A 17,743-nucleotide genomic window follows, 5' to 3' on the forward strand; every position below is an offset into this window, starting at 1 on the left:
CAAATGGCTCACTTGAGACATTATTTCGTTTAACCCATTGTACTAATTGACCATAGATTTTTCCATCAACGGCATTGGGTAGGTTCAGGTTCAAGATAGGGTTTTATTGGAATAAACTCTCAAGATTAAAGATAAATTTGTTTATCCATACAAACAAGTTTAGAACAGGCAGCGTTTTCAGGAGGGAAACATACCTAAACCCCATTGGATAAAAGAGACAGGTTCAAAGATATAATTCAAAGTAAAAGCCATTTGGGAAAGAAGCCCTCCTCTAACACTAAGCAAAGCAGCGCACTAACCCATAGCATACTTCTGGGTCCAGCTTCTGGCGGTTGCCTCGTACTTGCTTCTGTCAGTCTTGTACATGTGCGCAATCTCTGGCACCAAAGGATCATCAGGATTCGGGTCCGTTAGCAGCGAGCAGATCGAAAGTAACACCTGGGGCACAAAACATAACCATATGCTTCAAATATATAGCCAGTTATATCAATGTATAATCAATGTGTTGTATTGAATGGATGAAAACAAGATGTCTCAGTTTAGAGAACCAAGCCAAACCATTCTCAGATCAATTCTGAGCAAAATGTTGTACACTAAAACTAACCAATGCCATGGAAAGTAGTAATAGAAGGCCATAATGCATGAAATAAAGAGGTAATTAGAATTAGATTCCCTAAAGATACCAGCATGTTCCCATCAGAGATAATATAGGCAGGAAAATGATTATCAGAGATAATATAGGCAGGAAAATGATTAACATGATTCAGGGATTACAGAAACGAACATCGATAGCATCCACTTGATATTTTTTGTCTAATTAATTTCATTGGATAATCTGTGCATGCCAAAATGTTCCTCATCAAAGGTATTGTTATTGAAGAACATCCTAATCAATGTTACAAGTTAGATTCATGTCTAGAGTATACCATAGTGTGGAATAAAACTAATCTCACCAATCTTCAGAAATATAACTAAGACAGACTAAGAGTGGTATACTAATAAGTAATATTTTCAGATGCCAATCCTGTCTCTGGATGATCCCTAACCTAAAGCAAATAAGAGACTATTTGGAATGACGTTCCACCAAATGCTTAAAAATGTGATTTTATGAGTAAAAACTAATGTTTTTATGCACTTTGAAAGTAATTCCAAATGGAGCTAACTCCACCAAGTGGTAAGGATTTTTCCTATACTACCCACTAGTTGATCCAGAAAAATTGGCCCAAAAGTTCTGTTCAGCAGTAACAGGGCTATATCCTAACAACCCATCCAAAATGACAGGCTGGACGAGATGAGACAGCAGGTCGAAAGTCAGAAATAGACAATGCATGTCAATCTTAATTAAGTTATCAATGTATGAATCAAAATTGCAATAAGTATTTTCCCCCCCTTATGAATCCCCTTTATGCAAAGAGTGACAACCTTGGAAATGGTTAGTGCAGGACTCCACTGTTCCTTAAGTATGTCAAGGCATATGCTACCGTTGCTGTTGATATTGGGATGAAAGACCTTTGTTCTGAATGCAACCTGTATGAGTTAAATGGATTCAACTTTAGCTTCCAATTACATATTATGAGGAATTGAGTGAATAAACTTAAGTAATAAACCTAGGGATAAACATTTATAAGTGAATATGCAAGTTCTCAAATCAGCAACAAGTAACATGGTATAACATAACACAAAAAAGTATGTGAGTGAGATCTGTAATTAACATGACGAAGATCAGTATCGATTGGAAAAACAAACATACAAAATTGAAACTTTACTTTCAAATTCCAATGGGTTAAATATCGAAACTTAACATGAATTATCTTGGGCATTGAATCAATGAATGAATCCACCGTATGACTCATCTATGACCAACCCAAAACAAAACGATTGGGTGTGGAGGGGAGTCAGTTTTCGGTCATAATACTCATTATAATTTGATAATTCTCCATCAGCCTAATAGAATGATAAAGCTAGTAACATAAAGTTCTGTAATGTATGAGGGGGAAATTGAATTATTCATCGCCAAAAATGAGAAAATGACAATGGTGATGCATACTTAAAACAGTGTAGATGAGTTGATGGTTTTGCATTTAGTTTGGTAATTTTAGCTCCAAACTATGTCCTTTTTTACAAGAAAACTATTCATTTTGAAAGATTGATTATAACGGGCATTAGTTAGGAAGACAAGGTACCAACCAAGGGCAAAGCCAAAGCGTTTATGGAATCCTAGTTATCTAATCAGTAACCTAAGGTTATAATTAAAAGAGAACTTAAGTAGCCCAAAAATCTTATAAGATCCCAATGGCTTCAAAATGTCTACCTCTGTTCTTCGAGATGCAAGGATTCCTCTACATCCAGCTTTGGAAAGAATAGCTATAAGCATGGCCATAGAACCCCTAGGACAACTTGGGCCTTTTTTTTTTTTTTTTTTTTTGGGTTTAAAAGGGTAGCCAAACCTAAACTCTAAATCGACTGCACATGGAAGTCCTTGGGTGTTCCGGAGACCACCCTAACCAAACACCCAAAACGGTTCATTCCAAAATCAAGAGGCAAAGGTGCAGAGGATCAAAAGGTGATCTTGCATTGCTGTGTTTTACCTACAAAGGATAAGAGTTTTACTTCTCTGGTTCATGTCTATTTACAGGAAATTAACCCTGAACTCAGCTCACTTCACTCTATCTTCTTCAGAGTTTGGTCAGACATTGGAAAGCCTATTTCTTCAACATCAACTTTCATAAGTTCCAGGAAAGATTCCAATGGCCACAGGGTACTCCCTAAATTTAACATCCATCCACCACCACTGGAAAGAACATTCATTCATCCGCCAAACCAAGTCCTTGCATAAGCTATAGAGAAAGAGGGACTTTCGACACTTTTTAGGTACTTAGAGCGGTTGAATTACCGCAAATGATCATTACCAAGTTCGCTGGCAATTAGGTGATGCCAAAGAGTACAAATTTCAAAGAGAAATCCCAAATGCCACTTTGCCAAGTTTGCTGGCAATTCAAAGAGAAATCCCAAATGCCACTTTGCCATTTTGTTAGGTCGCCAACCCTTGCAATCCTCCACTAATTACTTGGAGCATTTCCATGGTTAGTTGCAATTGGCCTTATGTTCCTGGGACAAATACTGAGGGGAAAGCCAAGGTAATTCAGAGGCCAAGTTTCAGCCAACGAATTCAAACTTGTGGAAGATTCCATGTTACACTTAAGCCAAAAACCACCTTAAAAAAAGGAAGGATCTTGATAAATTTTCCCGATTTCCAACATTTCAAAGCAAAAGCAACTCTGTCATCTTCAAAATGACTGACCAAAACTTGATGTCTCTGGCTCCCCCTGCTTGGGACTACTTCAAACAGGAAAATTATGGACTCCTTTGTTAATTAGTCTCCCATCCCAAGAATATTAGTCACTGAGACAGGGAGGGGGCGTAGGTATGTCTGTTATCCAAAATTGCAAGAAATTCTACTCTAGGAGTGCCATTAATGAGAAGTAGAACCGAAAACACTTTGAAAGCAACATACCACTGCAAATGCAATTAATCTATGCAATATTAGTTTTAGCTCATTCGCATCTATTTAGTAAATGAGATTCCATGTTGAACAATAGGTTCTAACCATTTAATATAATTTCATTCTGCATAATTTTTATTTTTCAGTATTTCTCCAAATTTCTTGCCCACCCCCACCCCACAATGTGTGGTGGTGGTGGTGGTGGTGTGTGTATGTGCACGTGGCGGAAAGATGCGGAGGGGACTCATAGCAATAGTTCAATTTTGAACGATGACTCAAAGCATTTACAGTAAAAAAGTGAAAGATTGCTCAGATAAATCAATGTTTGATCTCAAGGCAAAATTGTTAAATAGTTTACATGTTTGCCGGCTTACCAGGCTCATTGAATGGAAAACTCTCTTTTCTCTTTCTTCTTGATTTTAAATACATGGTGAAACTATATTATATAAACAGCAAAAAAAATCAAAATGGCACTATTAAAAATTTATCCGAAACATCTAACGATGTAAATGGTTCGCATTTTGTCTCTAAAAGATCAAACAAAAATAGTTTGAATACATTGAAGCATACAGATAAGTACTAGGGAGTTCTTAAGTTGAGGACGAAATTTCTACAGAGACAGAAGAGGAAAAGAATGAGGAGGTTCTAGCATTAATGAAAGGCTCGGATTTTTATTCCAAAGAGAAGACTTGGAAAAGGAGAACTTGGCAATTCCTCACGCAGAAGAAGCTGCTGGTTTTGGGGATACTGCAAAGCAAAGCGTGAGGAAAGCATGGATTTTTCTCCCTTTGGAACTTGGGGAAGTTAGATTTCAATCAGCAGTCAAAAGGATTCTTCGTGGGATGGTCTTTTAGATTATTTTGAAGAAACCAGAGGTTATTTTAACACCATTTCTAAGTGAAAAGAAAAAGGAAGCCTCTACAATTCTTTGTGGTTTAGTCTTCTAGATTATTTAAAGAAACAAGAGGCTATTTTATCACCAATTCCAAGTGAAAAGCAGAACAAAGCCAAAGGGAAACCACACTAAAGGATGCATTAGTAGGGACAGAACAACTGTCCATTAGCTCACTTGATATAATTTAAAAAAAAAAATGCTAAAGGATGCAGATAATTAGAAATTTTATTTCTTAGGGGAAAACTCTAAAAAGTTCTTCAAGGAGGTTTCTTTAAGAGTCGTGTAAGGGAAACATTTTAGCAAGTTCCTTGTGTGAGGTTAGGTTTATAATTTCCCTTAACGAGATGTTATGTCAAGTTTTTTGGTTTTCTTGTAATTTCAGTTGGGTAGAGATCTTCGTATTCTTCATAAAGAGAGATGTCATGTAAATGGAGCATATCAATTGTAAGTACCTTGGGTGGTTTAAACGGATAATCTGGAGGGAAATGAATGTTGACAAGAAACACTCCTCCTGCATAAGGACTGTCAGGAGGGCCCATAATTGTTGCTTGCCAATGGAACATGTCTTCAGCTACTGGGCCTAGAGATTTTCATTGAACAGACTATTAAATCAAGTGAACACAATTCTATAACCATTAGTGATTAGTTATGCCAACTGAAGTACAAAATAATCAACATAAATTCTTCAATTAAAAAAGATGAAAAAGCACAAAACTTACTCGACAGTTCCACTAATGAAGAAGGTCATGGTGCATAGAATTGCACTATAGATTTATCAGTAAGATCAAAGTTGGTTCTTATTCCCCAGTAAGAATTTTTATTTTTTATTTTGGATAAGATCCCCAATAAGAAATTTGGAGGGTGATAAAAGCTTTTTTGGATAAGACCAACATATACTTTCATATATTATTTTATTCCTAGCATTCATTTTTATATCTATTATTTAACCTATAACGACATCAATGGTGTATTTTTTTCATTCACTTGAAGTGTTAGCGGATCAAGTGTTGGTCTATTAGATTTCAAATATATTTACGTTAAATTAAATAATAAATGAAATTTTAACTTAAATTTACTTGTTCTTAATATTCTACTTTTGAAATTCTGTTTGATGCGTCCATATTAGTTAGAGAAAGATTATGCATTAGTCATATCAGTTGGAGAGTTATCTTGTCCATAAATACTCTTGGAAACTGCTGCGATTATATTTGGCAATGAAATACAGAAAGATTTCCCTCTGACTCATTCTTTCTTCTATCTGTTTGGTATTATTCTTGAAATCAATGAGTAAGAATAGAAAGAGGTTTAATTTTAAACCTACAAGAATATACACGGAAACTGGCAACAAGCTCAACAATAGTATTCATACAAATACGATACCCGAGCCAAACTTATAGATTTATCATCTGCACAATCGCAAACATGCATAAGGATCATATGCTAGTACTAATTAGCGTATTACTATGATCCCGTAGCAAATACAGCACTGTTTAAGGACAAATCAAAGATCAGAACTCTCAATTAATGTCCAAAGCTAAAGACGTAGAATAACACGATCTATCCTCGCTCACTCGCGCTAAAAAAAACACTAAAACAAGAACTAGAAGGAAGATCATAAACACCGAACAGAACTCGTTCCAGTTTTCCAGAAAACATAAATCAAACAAATAGATATTGAATTGTTCTAATACCAGCAGTGGAAATCAGGCAGGAAATAGTTGATGAGAAGGAGAAAGAGAAGAAACCTGCACTGCAAGACGTAGGAGGATCCTTCTGGAGATCCTTGAGCTCTTTCAAGATCCGCTTCGAAGCCATCACCAAAATCCAAAAGTGTTGAACCTCTACAGATCGTTTGGAGTTGAGAATCACAGAGAAAGAATAGAAGAAAACAAAGGAATGAATGAATGAATACAGCAGAAAATACAAGCAGCGAAGCGAAGAGAAGAAAGAAATAGAAAAAAAGAAAGCTCACCTTGAGATCCTCCTGCGTGTTTGTTGTTTTGCCTGAGAGAAAAAAAAAAAGAGGATTTACATTTTTTACAAAAACCACTTTATATATTCCCAAAAAACTATAAAATAAAATAACAATACAGTGGGGGCAGTGTACTGTGTACTCCGTAGACTCCTTTAGCTGATTGGTCTAATTCATGTGGACCCCACCACCAATATATTATTTACTAATTTTATTTCGCTAAATATTTGTTTTAAACCCTCATCTTCCTCGTTATTATATTTGTCTAAGAAGTACAAACATAAATACAGATACAGAATATGAATACAATAGAATAAGTCAATCCTAAAATATTAAAATATCAATACGTTAAAAATATGTTATTATATATAATCGTGTGTATATATAATGATACTCAATTAATTGTTATAATACTTATTTTAAATTATATTAAAATAAATTCAAGAAAAGAGTGAAAACTTGAAAAAAATTCAATAATGTTGAGCGGTGGTTGAGCGACTATCTAAGAAAGAAGCGGAGAATATGAACATTGAAGAATGAAGTTAAGAATGAAGATGAGTGTGAATCATGATTTAAATAGTGAGAGAAGAACAGAATGAAAATTTAATTACGTTTCAGGTTTTTTCTTTTAACTTTTTATGTTTTATCATTTTTAATTTATTTTGTTTGGATTGCTCGATTTAAGTACACTTTTATGTTTGGGAGTGATTTTAAAAAGGTTAAAATTACTTTTGTCATTTTCAAAATCACCGTGAAATATGTTTAATTCTTTAAAACTAAAATTACTTTTGTCATTTTCAAAATCACCGTGAAATATGTTTAATTCTTTAAAACTAACTTTGATGATATGAAAATTGCATTTAAAAGTGTAAAATTGAAAACTAAATTAATTTTGAGTAATTAAAAGTGTGTTTCCGAGTGATTTTAAGAAGGTAAAAAAATGATTTTGATGATTTTAAAATTATTTCAAAACACGCAATTAAATAAAATGGATTGTGGGTTGGATTTTTTAAGTGGTTGGGTTTAAATTTGAAAAAAAAAAGACCCAGCGTATCTCCCATGCATATTTGCTACACGTATCTGAAAAACATGTACGCATATTTGAATTTTTTTTAAAAAAATCATATGCTTCAAATCATGTATTTGTATATCTGTATCTGATATCGATTCTTTGCACAATCAGAAGTATCTCGGCTTCATAGATATTTGTATAGTTTTCATTTAGTCTCTTATGTTTTTAAAAAGGGTAAACAAACCTTAGGGACTAAAAAAATATTTTATACATATTTATTTGGTCTTGAAATCATGTTTAAGTGATAATTTGAAAACTTGTGGTAACAAAATAGTACGAATGTAGGTGAATCAAGAAAATTTGGTCTAATCTTTATTTCATTTGTTTGTCCCATCATTCATTATCTAGCTAGCAACGAATTTGGATCGTGTTGTGTCAAATCATCACTTATTATCCTAATTATTATAAGGGTCATGTTAAATATAATGTATATATAAATGACATGGACTTACATTCCAAATTCTTTAGAAGTGTCAGTGCAAGAAGTAGAGTTGTTTAATTTGGAGTGTTATCTAGTCATAAGATCCACAATGCAAGAAGTTATTTTTGGTCGTGAGACTCACAAACTTTTTGGATTAAACAAGAAGTGGAATTAGCAATTTCACTACCTGAACTCGTATTCTTCAAGCCAACTATGTCCCGAAATTTAGAAACTAAAAAGATCGATCGGACTCAACTAACTAAAGCATTATGTCTTCGACGAATGATAGCACATATTCTATTTATAGGGCTTAATTGTTGCTCTTTTTTATGCTTCATTAGTTAACTTTACATACATAATTATTTCTTTGGTAGAAATCAAGCAATGTGTGAGAAATAAAATAATCAAAGACACACTCACGTGCAATATTTCTATCGCTCTCGTATGTAGTATCAAGATGGTACTTACAAAGTCTCAACGTCGTGAGTTTTTTTTATTTATAATCATACATCTCTTAGAAAAGAATTAAGACATTTGTCTTGAGCATCCTAGTATTGCCATTTTTTACAAAAATATAGTTTTGGAGCGTACAAAAGAAAATATTTTCTTAAAAACTTTTACCTACAAACAAGATTAAAATTGAGAAAAGATTGAACAGGCTTTGGAGCTTAGAAAATGATCAATTTCCGAAGCTCAAGATCATGGAGATATTGGAGATGCAACTGATTTGTCTTCTCACAAATTTTTTTGTTGTTTTGCTGTACATTTTAGCCTAGGATTTTATGTTTATTTCACCAATATATGTGGTTAAATTCATAGTTCTTAGGGATTGACGTAGTCATAGGTATTTATGATTTAATTAATTGAATACTTTGTTAAAATTTAAATGCTCGTTTTTCATTTATGCAAATTATTTGCTATTGGTTGTAGATTAATTGTTATTGTATCTCAATCTTACATCTATAAGAAACGATTTAGATTAAAACTTAAATCCAGGATTTAAAGTAGTAGTTTTCTCATCCAAAATCAAATGTCGTATTCTTAAATTTCATCCAACATATTATTAAACTAAAAAAACACAAACAATCTAGAGTGATCCAACTCTTTTAATGTGAATAAATTCTGTAATTTAACATTCTTTTTGTTTTTGTTTTTATTGTTTTTTAGATAACAGATGCTTTTGATTATATTAAATTGATATTGTTCTTAATTCTCAAGGTTGAACGTTCACCTTTCAATAGGGATGGCAAAAATCTACGTAGGGTCGGGTCTATGCTTCGATCGGGATAGAAAATCCCCAGTTTAATCGGGGATCTAAAATGAGTCTCCGAACCAAGAACAATGCGAAGATGGAAAGGGTATCCCCGCCCTGAATAATTTTTAAAATTTTTTAATATATATATCGAGCTACTTTTTTGTTTTTGTTTTTTTACTTTTTTTTAATTTCATTTCATAATATAATTAACTTTTAACTTTTTATTAAATTTTAAATTAAAGAAATATTAAAATATTTTAATAATATCAACTTGTTAACTAAAAAGTGTATCATTTCAATATAAATATAAAAATTTTGTTAATTTCAAATTAAAAATAATAAACGAGAATTTTTTTTCCATGGGACTCGATCCCCGAACTGGAATTCTCCAACTCCTTGAAATGGAGAATGGGGCGGAGACGGGATTAAAAATCCGCACGAAGAAGGGATGGGAAGTGCATCACCACCTCTACCCTACTCCACTACCAACCCTACCTTTCACTAGTACTTCATCGCTTAGTTGACAAATGAAAACGAAATGATTTCTTTTGTTTCCATAATAAGTAAAAAAAGAAAAAGATTTCATCATAATTATTAATTACTCTCTCTTTTCATTTTCAAACCCCTAATTATTCACCCTAAACTTTACTCTGAAACAATGATTAATAACAGCTGCCACATGGAACTCATAATTACAAAGTCTCCAAAAAAAAAAAAGCTTATAATTACAAAAAGATTTTCTTTATCTTTGGCTCATAATTAACTTTTTTTTTCCTGAAAAAAAAAATATTTTGATTATTTACTTAATGGTTATACAAATAATTGTTGCATTATGACAACCAAATAGAAAAAAAAATAATCTACAGAGTTACAAAATTAATTATTTTAATGTAGAAATTATCTCTTCTCCAAACCCAAGTTTATGGTTGACTCTCTAGACTGACTTTGAAGTTCAAAACACTCTCTCTAGGATTTGAATTTTCTAAATTGGAATATTCTTTTATGTTTCTTTCTTTCCTATAAAAAAAAAATTGAATAAATGTTATGGCTTGAGTTGAGTCAAAGATGCATTCTCTATTTTTCCATCTTTAAAAGTTACAAATCCTTGTCTCTATCTAATATATATTCTCTTTTTTAAAAAATTAAAAATTAAAAAACCAATTTCACTTTAGGTATCTTCTTTAAAACGTTGTCCTTTTTTAAATGGCAATTTTTGTCTTATATTTTTAAGAGTAAGACCTTCGAACTCTTTAAGTCAAATAAGGATGAGAGTTAATACTCTTAAGCCAACTAAACTATACTCCTCCAAAGTCTAATGAAATATGAATTAAATTCTAAAGAAAATTAATATTTTATAAATTTAGAGACAGTGACAAAGTTAGGATTTAGTGGGAGTGAAAGTGGGGAAGGCATTTTACATGTACTTAAAAGAAAACTTTTTTTTCCCCCTCTGAGAAGGACAAAGCTGATTCAAAGAAAGGAAAAGAAAAATCTTATCTTTACTTTATCTCCAACCATTGAATAGACTGAAATTTTGTTGTCCCCTTCTGATTGGGTCCTCACAAAACCCATTCCCTCATTAAGATGAATATAAATATATTGTTTTCTATTTTTATTTACTTTTTTATTGATAAGAAAAAAAAAAACATGAATATAACTAGATTAAAGCCTTTATATGTTTATAAATTTGGTTTGAATAATCTTATTAAACATGTTTTATTAACCCATTTCAAAGGGTGAAACCTATAGGAAGTCCATGTATATAATCTCAATTTTCTTTTCTTGTGAACAATTGGAAAATCTTGCCATTTGTTGGCCTCTGATTGCAGCTACATAACAAGCTCATATGATTTGAATTTCTTCAGCCAACTCAAATCAAGTTGAAGAAAAATAAATTTAACAGTTGAGTTCATAAACTGTTGCAAAACTAGAATCTGAAGACGAGATTCAAATCTAAAAGAAAAAAAAACGTAAAGCTTGGCAAAATACTAAATATGAGAGGTAAGAACTAAAAGAACAAATTGGCTACAACTTACTAAGAGGTTGAATTTTCTGTCTCAACAGCTTGTGGCAGCATTGAACTTTCAGATCGGTTCGTGGAAGAAGGTCGATTCTCGGCTTCCATCGGTCGAACGTTTTCAATCATCTTCACAATTTCCGCCATTTTGGGTCTCTGATCTGGTATCCTGGCCACACATGATAAGGCTATTTGTAACATCTCAACCATTTCTTCCTCTATGTTGGGATACCTCATCAGCTCTACATCAAATACCTCAGCTGTCCACTCCTCTCGGACAACTGAATGAACCCATCTAACCAGATGGACAATCTCTTCACCACCTGTCGCATGAATTGGTGACTTTCCGGTTAGAAGCTCGAGGAGCACCACACCGAAGCTGAAAACGTCTGAAGCTTGTGTTGCCTTGCGAGTGTCTGTCACTTCTGGGGCTCGGTAACCAGCAGCACGGGATATAGGTGGAGAGAGTGAGCTTGTTATAGTTGCTAGTCCAAGATCAGACACACATCCATACTGTTGAGAGTTCAGAAAGATGTTTGAGGATTTCACATTTCCATGGACAAGCCTCCCGCCGTTTTCAGCATGGACACGGGCTATTCCTCGTGCTGCACCAACTGCAATTCTCAGTCTAGTGTCCCAATCTAATGGGGGTTTTTCCTCTCCACGTTTACCTGAAGAAAACAGCATTCATCACTCAGAGAAGAAACAAGCAAAGACATTCGGAACATATTGAAAACTACTGTTGGGAGAATAGACCTCCAACTTTGTTCATAAATTTGTGTTCATAGCAACAGATTTTAGGACATTATATTGCCCCAAGACCAAGAGTACAATCTTTGGCAGCTGATCATAGAGTAAGGCTAAACCTTCTCTGCAATCCAAGAAACCATTCCAGTAAAAGAATGCCAAATTAATGAACTAACACTGAATGTTCACAACTTGCTAGGCGAACTCTCAACTTAGAATATTATCTCTGTAACAAAGTAGAGTATGTTATGAAGGATTGTAATTTTTAGTACTAATCTTGAGTAGAGTAAAGAACATGGTCATGGCAAGCGTGAAAAATGATAACTACAATCATCAGCAGTTGACACAAGCTACATAGTTGAGAATTGTGATGGTAACATACCGTGTAACATGGCCGAGACACTTCCCTGACCAAAGAAATCATAAACCATCAGCTTCTCATCTTTGGAATAATAGTAAGCCTTCAATTCAACCACATTCTCATGCCTGATACTGCCAACAATCTCCATTTGCTGCTCAAAATCGCGTTTCCCAGCACTTACATCCTTCAACCTCTTAACAACAACTGTGGTGGCATCCTCTAGGATTGCTTTATATGCAGTACCAAAAGTTCCCTTCCCCAAGACCTCAGCAGAAGCCCTCAACAAATCCTCCAAGTCAAAAGCATAATGACACCCTTCAAAGAAAACCAATCTGTTGTTTGCATCTTGAGTCCTTGATATCACTTTTTCCGGCGACATTCCGCCTTTCTGAAGATCCCCAGAATATTCATCTTCTCTCTTCCTTCTTGAAAAGCAAACAAGGAATAGAAAGCCAAATGCCAGAAGCCCCAAAATACCACCAGCAATTATAATTCCTAACAATGCTGCTTCTCCAAGCCCCCCAGCATTCTTCGGCTTTTCATTAAACACGGGCAATGGCGCGGGTACGGGAGGATTGTTTGATAAAGAACTTGCAAAGGATATGTCATTACCTACAAATACAGAGCTTGGAAATCTCTGTAAAGATTGAGGCACACTCCCACTCAGATTGTTGTTAGACAAATCCAGAACCTGCAATCTGGGAATTTGGAGGTCAGGTATTTCTCCTGAGAGAGAGTTGTTTGCCAGATTCAAACCCGTAAGTGCTGTCAAATTAGAAAGCGAATAAGGAATACGGCCATTGAAGCCATTATTAGAGAGATTCACGAAGGTGAGATTCTTCCAGACAGAGAAATTAGAAGGCAATGGCCCAGAGAAGTTGTTGAACTGAAGATAAAGATAAGACAAGTTACTAAGATTCGAGAAATCCAAAGGGAAATCCCCCGTTATACGATTGGATCTGAGACTCAATATTTGCAGCGCTGACAGCCGGCTGAGAGTGTTCGCCGGAATCGGGCCATGAAAGCCAACTCCGGGCAATCGAACGGCTATAACACGAGATTCATCTTGACTGCAAGTTATACCAGTCCAGTAATGACAAACCGGGGAAGCCGCATTCCAATTAAGAGAGCGAGAGTGAGGGAGATTCTTAACAAAATCAAGCAGAGCTTGCTTGTCTTCAACTGGGTCGCCATTAATTGGCGAAAAAACCAACCCCAGAACCAAAACGAAGCTGAAAATCCACAGAGCTTCCATTAGAGGTCTGTAGAGCACAGAACGAGATGTTGCTGCAACTGCAAGAGCTTCTTTCGCTCTCAGCGCGTCTATGGTTTAAACTATATTGAACCCAGAAGATGGAAAAAGGAAAAAGAAAAGCGAAATAGTTTAGATAGACAAATTTGAAATCAATATAAAAAGGGAGAAGAGAATGTGAAGGAAAAGAGAAATGGAAAAACCAGATTCCAAAGACATTGTCGAGAAAAGTCGATAAAACTCACAGGGTTTGAATTTTTGAAGTTTAGTCAAAAAAGGGTTTTATTATATTTCAGAAATCATATAGAGTCCTTCTCACTCCAAACCAAGCTTCTTTTTGTTCTTTACTCAGTCATTCGCTTTGCTGGAATTTGAAGGAATCCCAGAACTACAATAAACGAGAAAGGGGGAAAGAAAAACAAAATAAAATACATTTTTCCTAGAAAACAGAGCAAAAGCCAAATTATTAGCTTAAGATCTAAAACAAACACCATAAGAGAGACCCTCACAAATGCAAGCAACAACAAACAACTACCCCATCGCTCAAAAGAAAAGAAGGTGAAAAAAAAAAGGCAAAAGTAGTTCACAAATCTGAACAAGAAATTTCAAAATGCAGGACGATAGGTACTGGGTGAGTGCAATGATTTCTCTGGAACAAATTGCACGATGGGTATCAAATTCAAATGAACTCAGACAAAGTAAAGGGTAGCTAAAAAAGCATCTAAAAAAGCAGGAGCAGAAAAGTTATGATTGCCTAAATAGACTTGTAAAAAGGAAAAGGGTAAAAGCGCTTTCAAACCAGTGCTGCCATTGAAGCTCTGAAGAAGAAGAAGAAGAAGGTGGTTGTTGGTGAAGCTATGGCGCTTGTGACTGTTATACGCAGAGGGAAAATGGGGATTGAAGGGAAAGAGTGATTAATGAATAAACATAACTGAAGAGAGTGAGAAAAACGGTAAACTAATAATGGAGAGGAAAGGGGAAAAACCCACAGGGCACAGCTACAGAGTGTGATGATTGTGAAGCATTTTTTGGATTGGTTAAATTAAATGGAGACGAAGAAAGTTTTACGAATTGTGGGGCCGATTATTAATTACACAAAACATTTGGACTTAACCATTTGATTTTTTATTATTTTTAAAAAAATTACATTTACATATTATTAGTAATTCTATATTTTTTACTTTATTATCTACTCTTGGTGGTGTAAAAAATAAACCAAAATAATAATAATAATAAAGAAAAATTATTTCAAATGGTAAAATTGTTGAAAATATTTACAAAATATAGTAAATTTTTCGAATTATCAATGATAGACATTGATAGACTTCTATTTTATAAATATTTTAGTTTATTTTTCTATATTTAAAAACAACCATTTTCAAAACTTGTTTTTGTTTTTTTTTTGTAATTTGGTTAAGAATTTAATTATTGTATTACTATAAGACATAGAAAAGAAATAGATTTAATTTTCAAAAATCAAATACAAAAAACGAAATAGTTACCAAATGGGGTTTGGAATTTCATTATTTCATTATTTATTTATTTTTAGTTATTTGAGCAACGTATAAATATAAAATTATAACAATTTAGTCTCTAGCATTAAAAAAAAATATTAAAGTTACATGTCAATTTGTAATATTTTGTCATATAAGGTTTTGTATTTTATAAACTTATTGAGTCTCTAATTAGTTTAACGGTTTATTTATGAAATCTCATTACCTTATTATTAACTTCTACTATACTGACCTTATATATATATATATATTATTTTCATAAATTTATTATATTATGAACTTCTACAAATTTTGAAGTATAAAAAAAATTATTATATAATAAATTTATGAACTAAATTATTATAAAATTGTTGATATAAAAATTAAATTGTTAGAAATCAAAATTCAGATATCAAATTGTTACTTCTATCGACAAAAAAAATTAGGGACTAAAAATGATTTTTAACCTTATTATTTATCCGATAATCGTACAGTTTTGTTGTTGAAGGTTTTGCACCGACGAAGTTATAATAAATAAATAACGTGGTTTTTTAATGTTGTTATTTGTATGCATATTATTTATTTCTTCCCACTGCGAAATAACTATGGAGCCTTATTCATTAATTTTACATTTTAGTCATTATTCAAATTTATTCGGAAATATTGAATAGCCAATAAGTGAATGAGCAAATTTCTTACCTAAAATACTCAAGCCTAGCTTAGCAGTACTTCAACTAACATTTTAAAGTCGATGATTTCATTCCAAATATCCAATTGTACTAATAAAAATGTAACCAAAATAAGTAAAAGTCATTTGATACTAAGCTATTATTGTTAGTCTTATTTAATAGTGACAATAGTATAGTAATTGTGGATGGCAAATTCTAGCTAAGGGAAATTCACTCAACCATCATGTGTCACTATAAAATACAATGATTTATAATTTGGATAAAATATGACGTGCAAAAGAGATAATTACACATTGATGTGACACACTTTAATGTTAAAGCAGTCAAAAGGGTAGAAGATAGTAAATTTTTAGGGAAAAAAATGAAGTCATAATAATGTATTTCCAGAGGACAAAACCTTATCAATATTTTTACATGTACATTTGTTTTACATCGACTGAAGGGGAAATCAAATTTTCATTAAAACTTAAAAAATCAATGATATATAAGATAAAATAAGCAAAACAAGTGTAGTTAAAATGAGCCTAATATTAATAATAACTATTTAAAGTTATTTGAAGAGTGTACCAAGTTTGTTTTATAAAATTTAAATATTTTTATAATTAAAAAAAATTTAAAAATATGTATCAACATTGACATTTTTTTTTTATTTAATCAACATTTCTATAAAATTGAGACCTTGACATTTTGATCGACGTCGATATCGACATTTTGAACATTGTTTGAAACATATAAGTTAATCTAAAAACTAATATGTTGATGACAATAGGTTGGCTAAATGTGTTACTTTATTGTATTTAGATTTATGGTTGATTTTTTATTTTTTATTTTTAAGAAAAATCAAATCTCAAAAAGGTAGTACATGTCTTGTGTTTACTTTGACCACAACTCTTTTTTTTTAAAACTAACAAAAATAGCTTGAAGATAATTTATGATGTTTAATTCAATTTTAAGTTTGGAACTAAAACTATTAAAAATTTGAGAATAAATTAAGACTAACTTTCTAAGAATAAATTTCAAAGGGATCTTTTTTTTGACTATTTTTAAATATAGTAAAATGAGTTGATTTATTTACCAATATAATCTTACTATTTTTTAAAATATCAATAACAATTGTGTCATTTAAAGTAATTATTTTTTTTCAGCCATCATTGAAATTAAACTTAAATTGAGACCAAAATTCTTGAAAAAATGTAAAAAATGACCCTATTTAGTTTTCACATTACAAAAATAACATACTTTTGGAAAACTTGTTTAAAGAGTTCTTTCTTGGGCCATCTCGTCCGAGCTCGGCTTCGAGATTTAAGTGTAACGTTACAATTTCAAATAGAGTAGTGGCGTGAAAGGACAAAAATACCTTTGATGCATTAACTTCTTCATGCACCGATTTAGTATACCTTTTGCATGCACCGATTTCCACTAATTTCTCACGTTTCTTCTTGAAAATTTGTCAAAAATAACCATATTTAATTTTCACACTATAAAAATAGCACACCTTTGGAAAACTCGTTTAAAGAGTTTTGGCCCGAGCTCGACCTTGAGATTTAAGTGTAACATTACCACTTTAAATAGAGTAGTGGCATGAAAGGACGAAAAAACCCTTGATGCATTAGCTTCTTCATGCACCAATTTAGTACACCTTTTGCACGCATCGATTCCCACTAATGTCTCGTGTTTGTTCTTCTTTACAGTTTTTTTATTCTCAAAGTGATTTTGTACCGATTCGTTGTTGGTTCCATTCATTACAGGAAAGGTATTTCACTAATCTCTTCGTTTTAGTTAAATATTTTATTTTGACATTAGGGTTTAGAAGCAACGTGAAAATTTGAAAAATCTGTTGTGTTTTTATATTTACATGAACATTAATTTATTAGTTAGTTGTACATTGTCTGTGTAATCTGGATTTCAGGTCATTTAAGCGTAATCTCGTCCGATTTCACTTTGAATCTCGGTCGAGATTGGATGAAGATGTCCCGATTCATCTAATATCTCCCGAGATTGAAAGTGATCGACCGGTGATAGGAGCTCGAGATATTCAATCTTAGGGCCTATTCTCGCCGAATATGG

The 17,743-nt window shown here is 32.9% G+C and overlaps 2 protein-coding genes across 2 annotated transcripts; both read right to left on the bottom strand.

Moving 5' to 3' along the window:
* Window positions 1-83: 83 nt before the first annotated feature.
* Window positions 84-6,449, bottom strand: LOC120067344 (ubiquitin-conjugating enzyme E2-17 kDa-like). Its single transcript, XM_039018912.2, has 5 exons — window positions 6,370-6,449; window positions 6,143-6,238; window positions 4,850-4,977; window positions 1,423-1,527; window positions 84-438 (listed from the first exon to the last, which is right to left on the bottom strand). The coding sequence occupies exons 2-5, from the start codon at window positions 6,210-6,212 to the stop codon at window positions 295-297; spliced, it is 447 nt and encodes a 148-aa protein (XP_038874840.1). The 5' UTR covers window positions 6,213-6,238; window positions 6,370-6,449; the 3' UTR covers window positions 84-294.
* Window positions 6,450-10,940: 4,491 nt separating this feature from the next.
* On the bottom strand, window positions 10,941-14,512 carry LOC120067866 (putative inactive receptor kinase At4g23740). Its single transcript, XM_039019472.2, has 3 exons — window positions 14,294-14,512; window positions 12,264-13,577; window positions 10,941-11,805 (listed from the first exon to the last, which is right to left on the bottom strand). The coding sequence occupies exons 2-3, from the start codon at window positions 13,495-13,497 to the stop codon at window positions 11,153-11,155; spliced, it is 1,887 nt and encodes a 628-aa protein (XP_038875400.1). The 5' UTR covers window positions 13,498-13,577; window positions 14,294-14,512; the 3' UTR covers window positions 10,941-11,152.
* Window positions 14,513-17,743: the final 3,231 nt, after the last annotated feature.

Source organism: Benincasa hispida, chromosome 12 (assembly GCF_027475165.1).
Source record: "Benincasa hispida cultivar pf3 chromosome 12, pf3_genome.v1.1, whole genome shotgun sequence".
Taxonomy (NCBI): domain Eukaryota; kingdom Viridiplantae; phylum Streptophyta; class Magnoliopsida; order Cucurbitales; family Cucurbitaceae; genus Benincasa; species Benincasa hispida.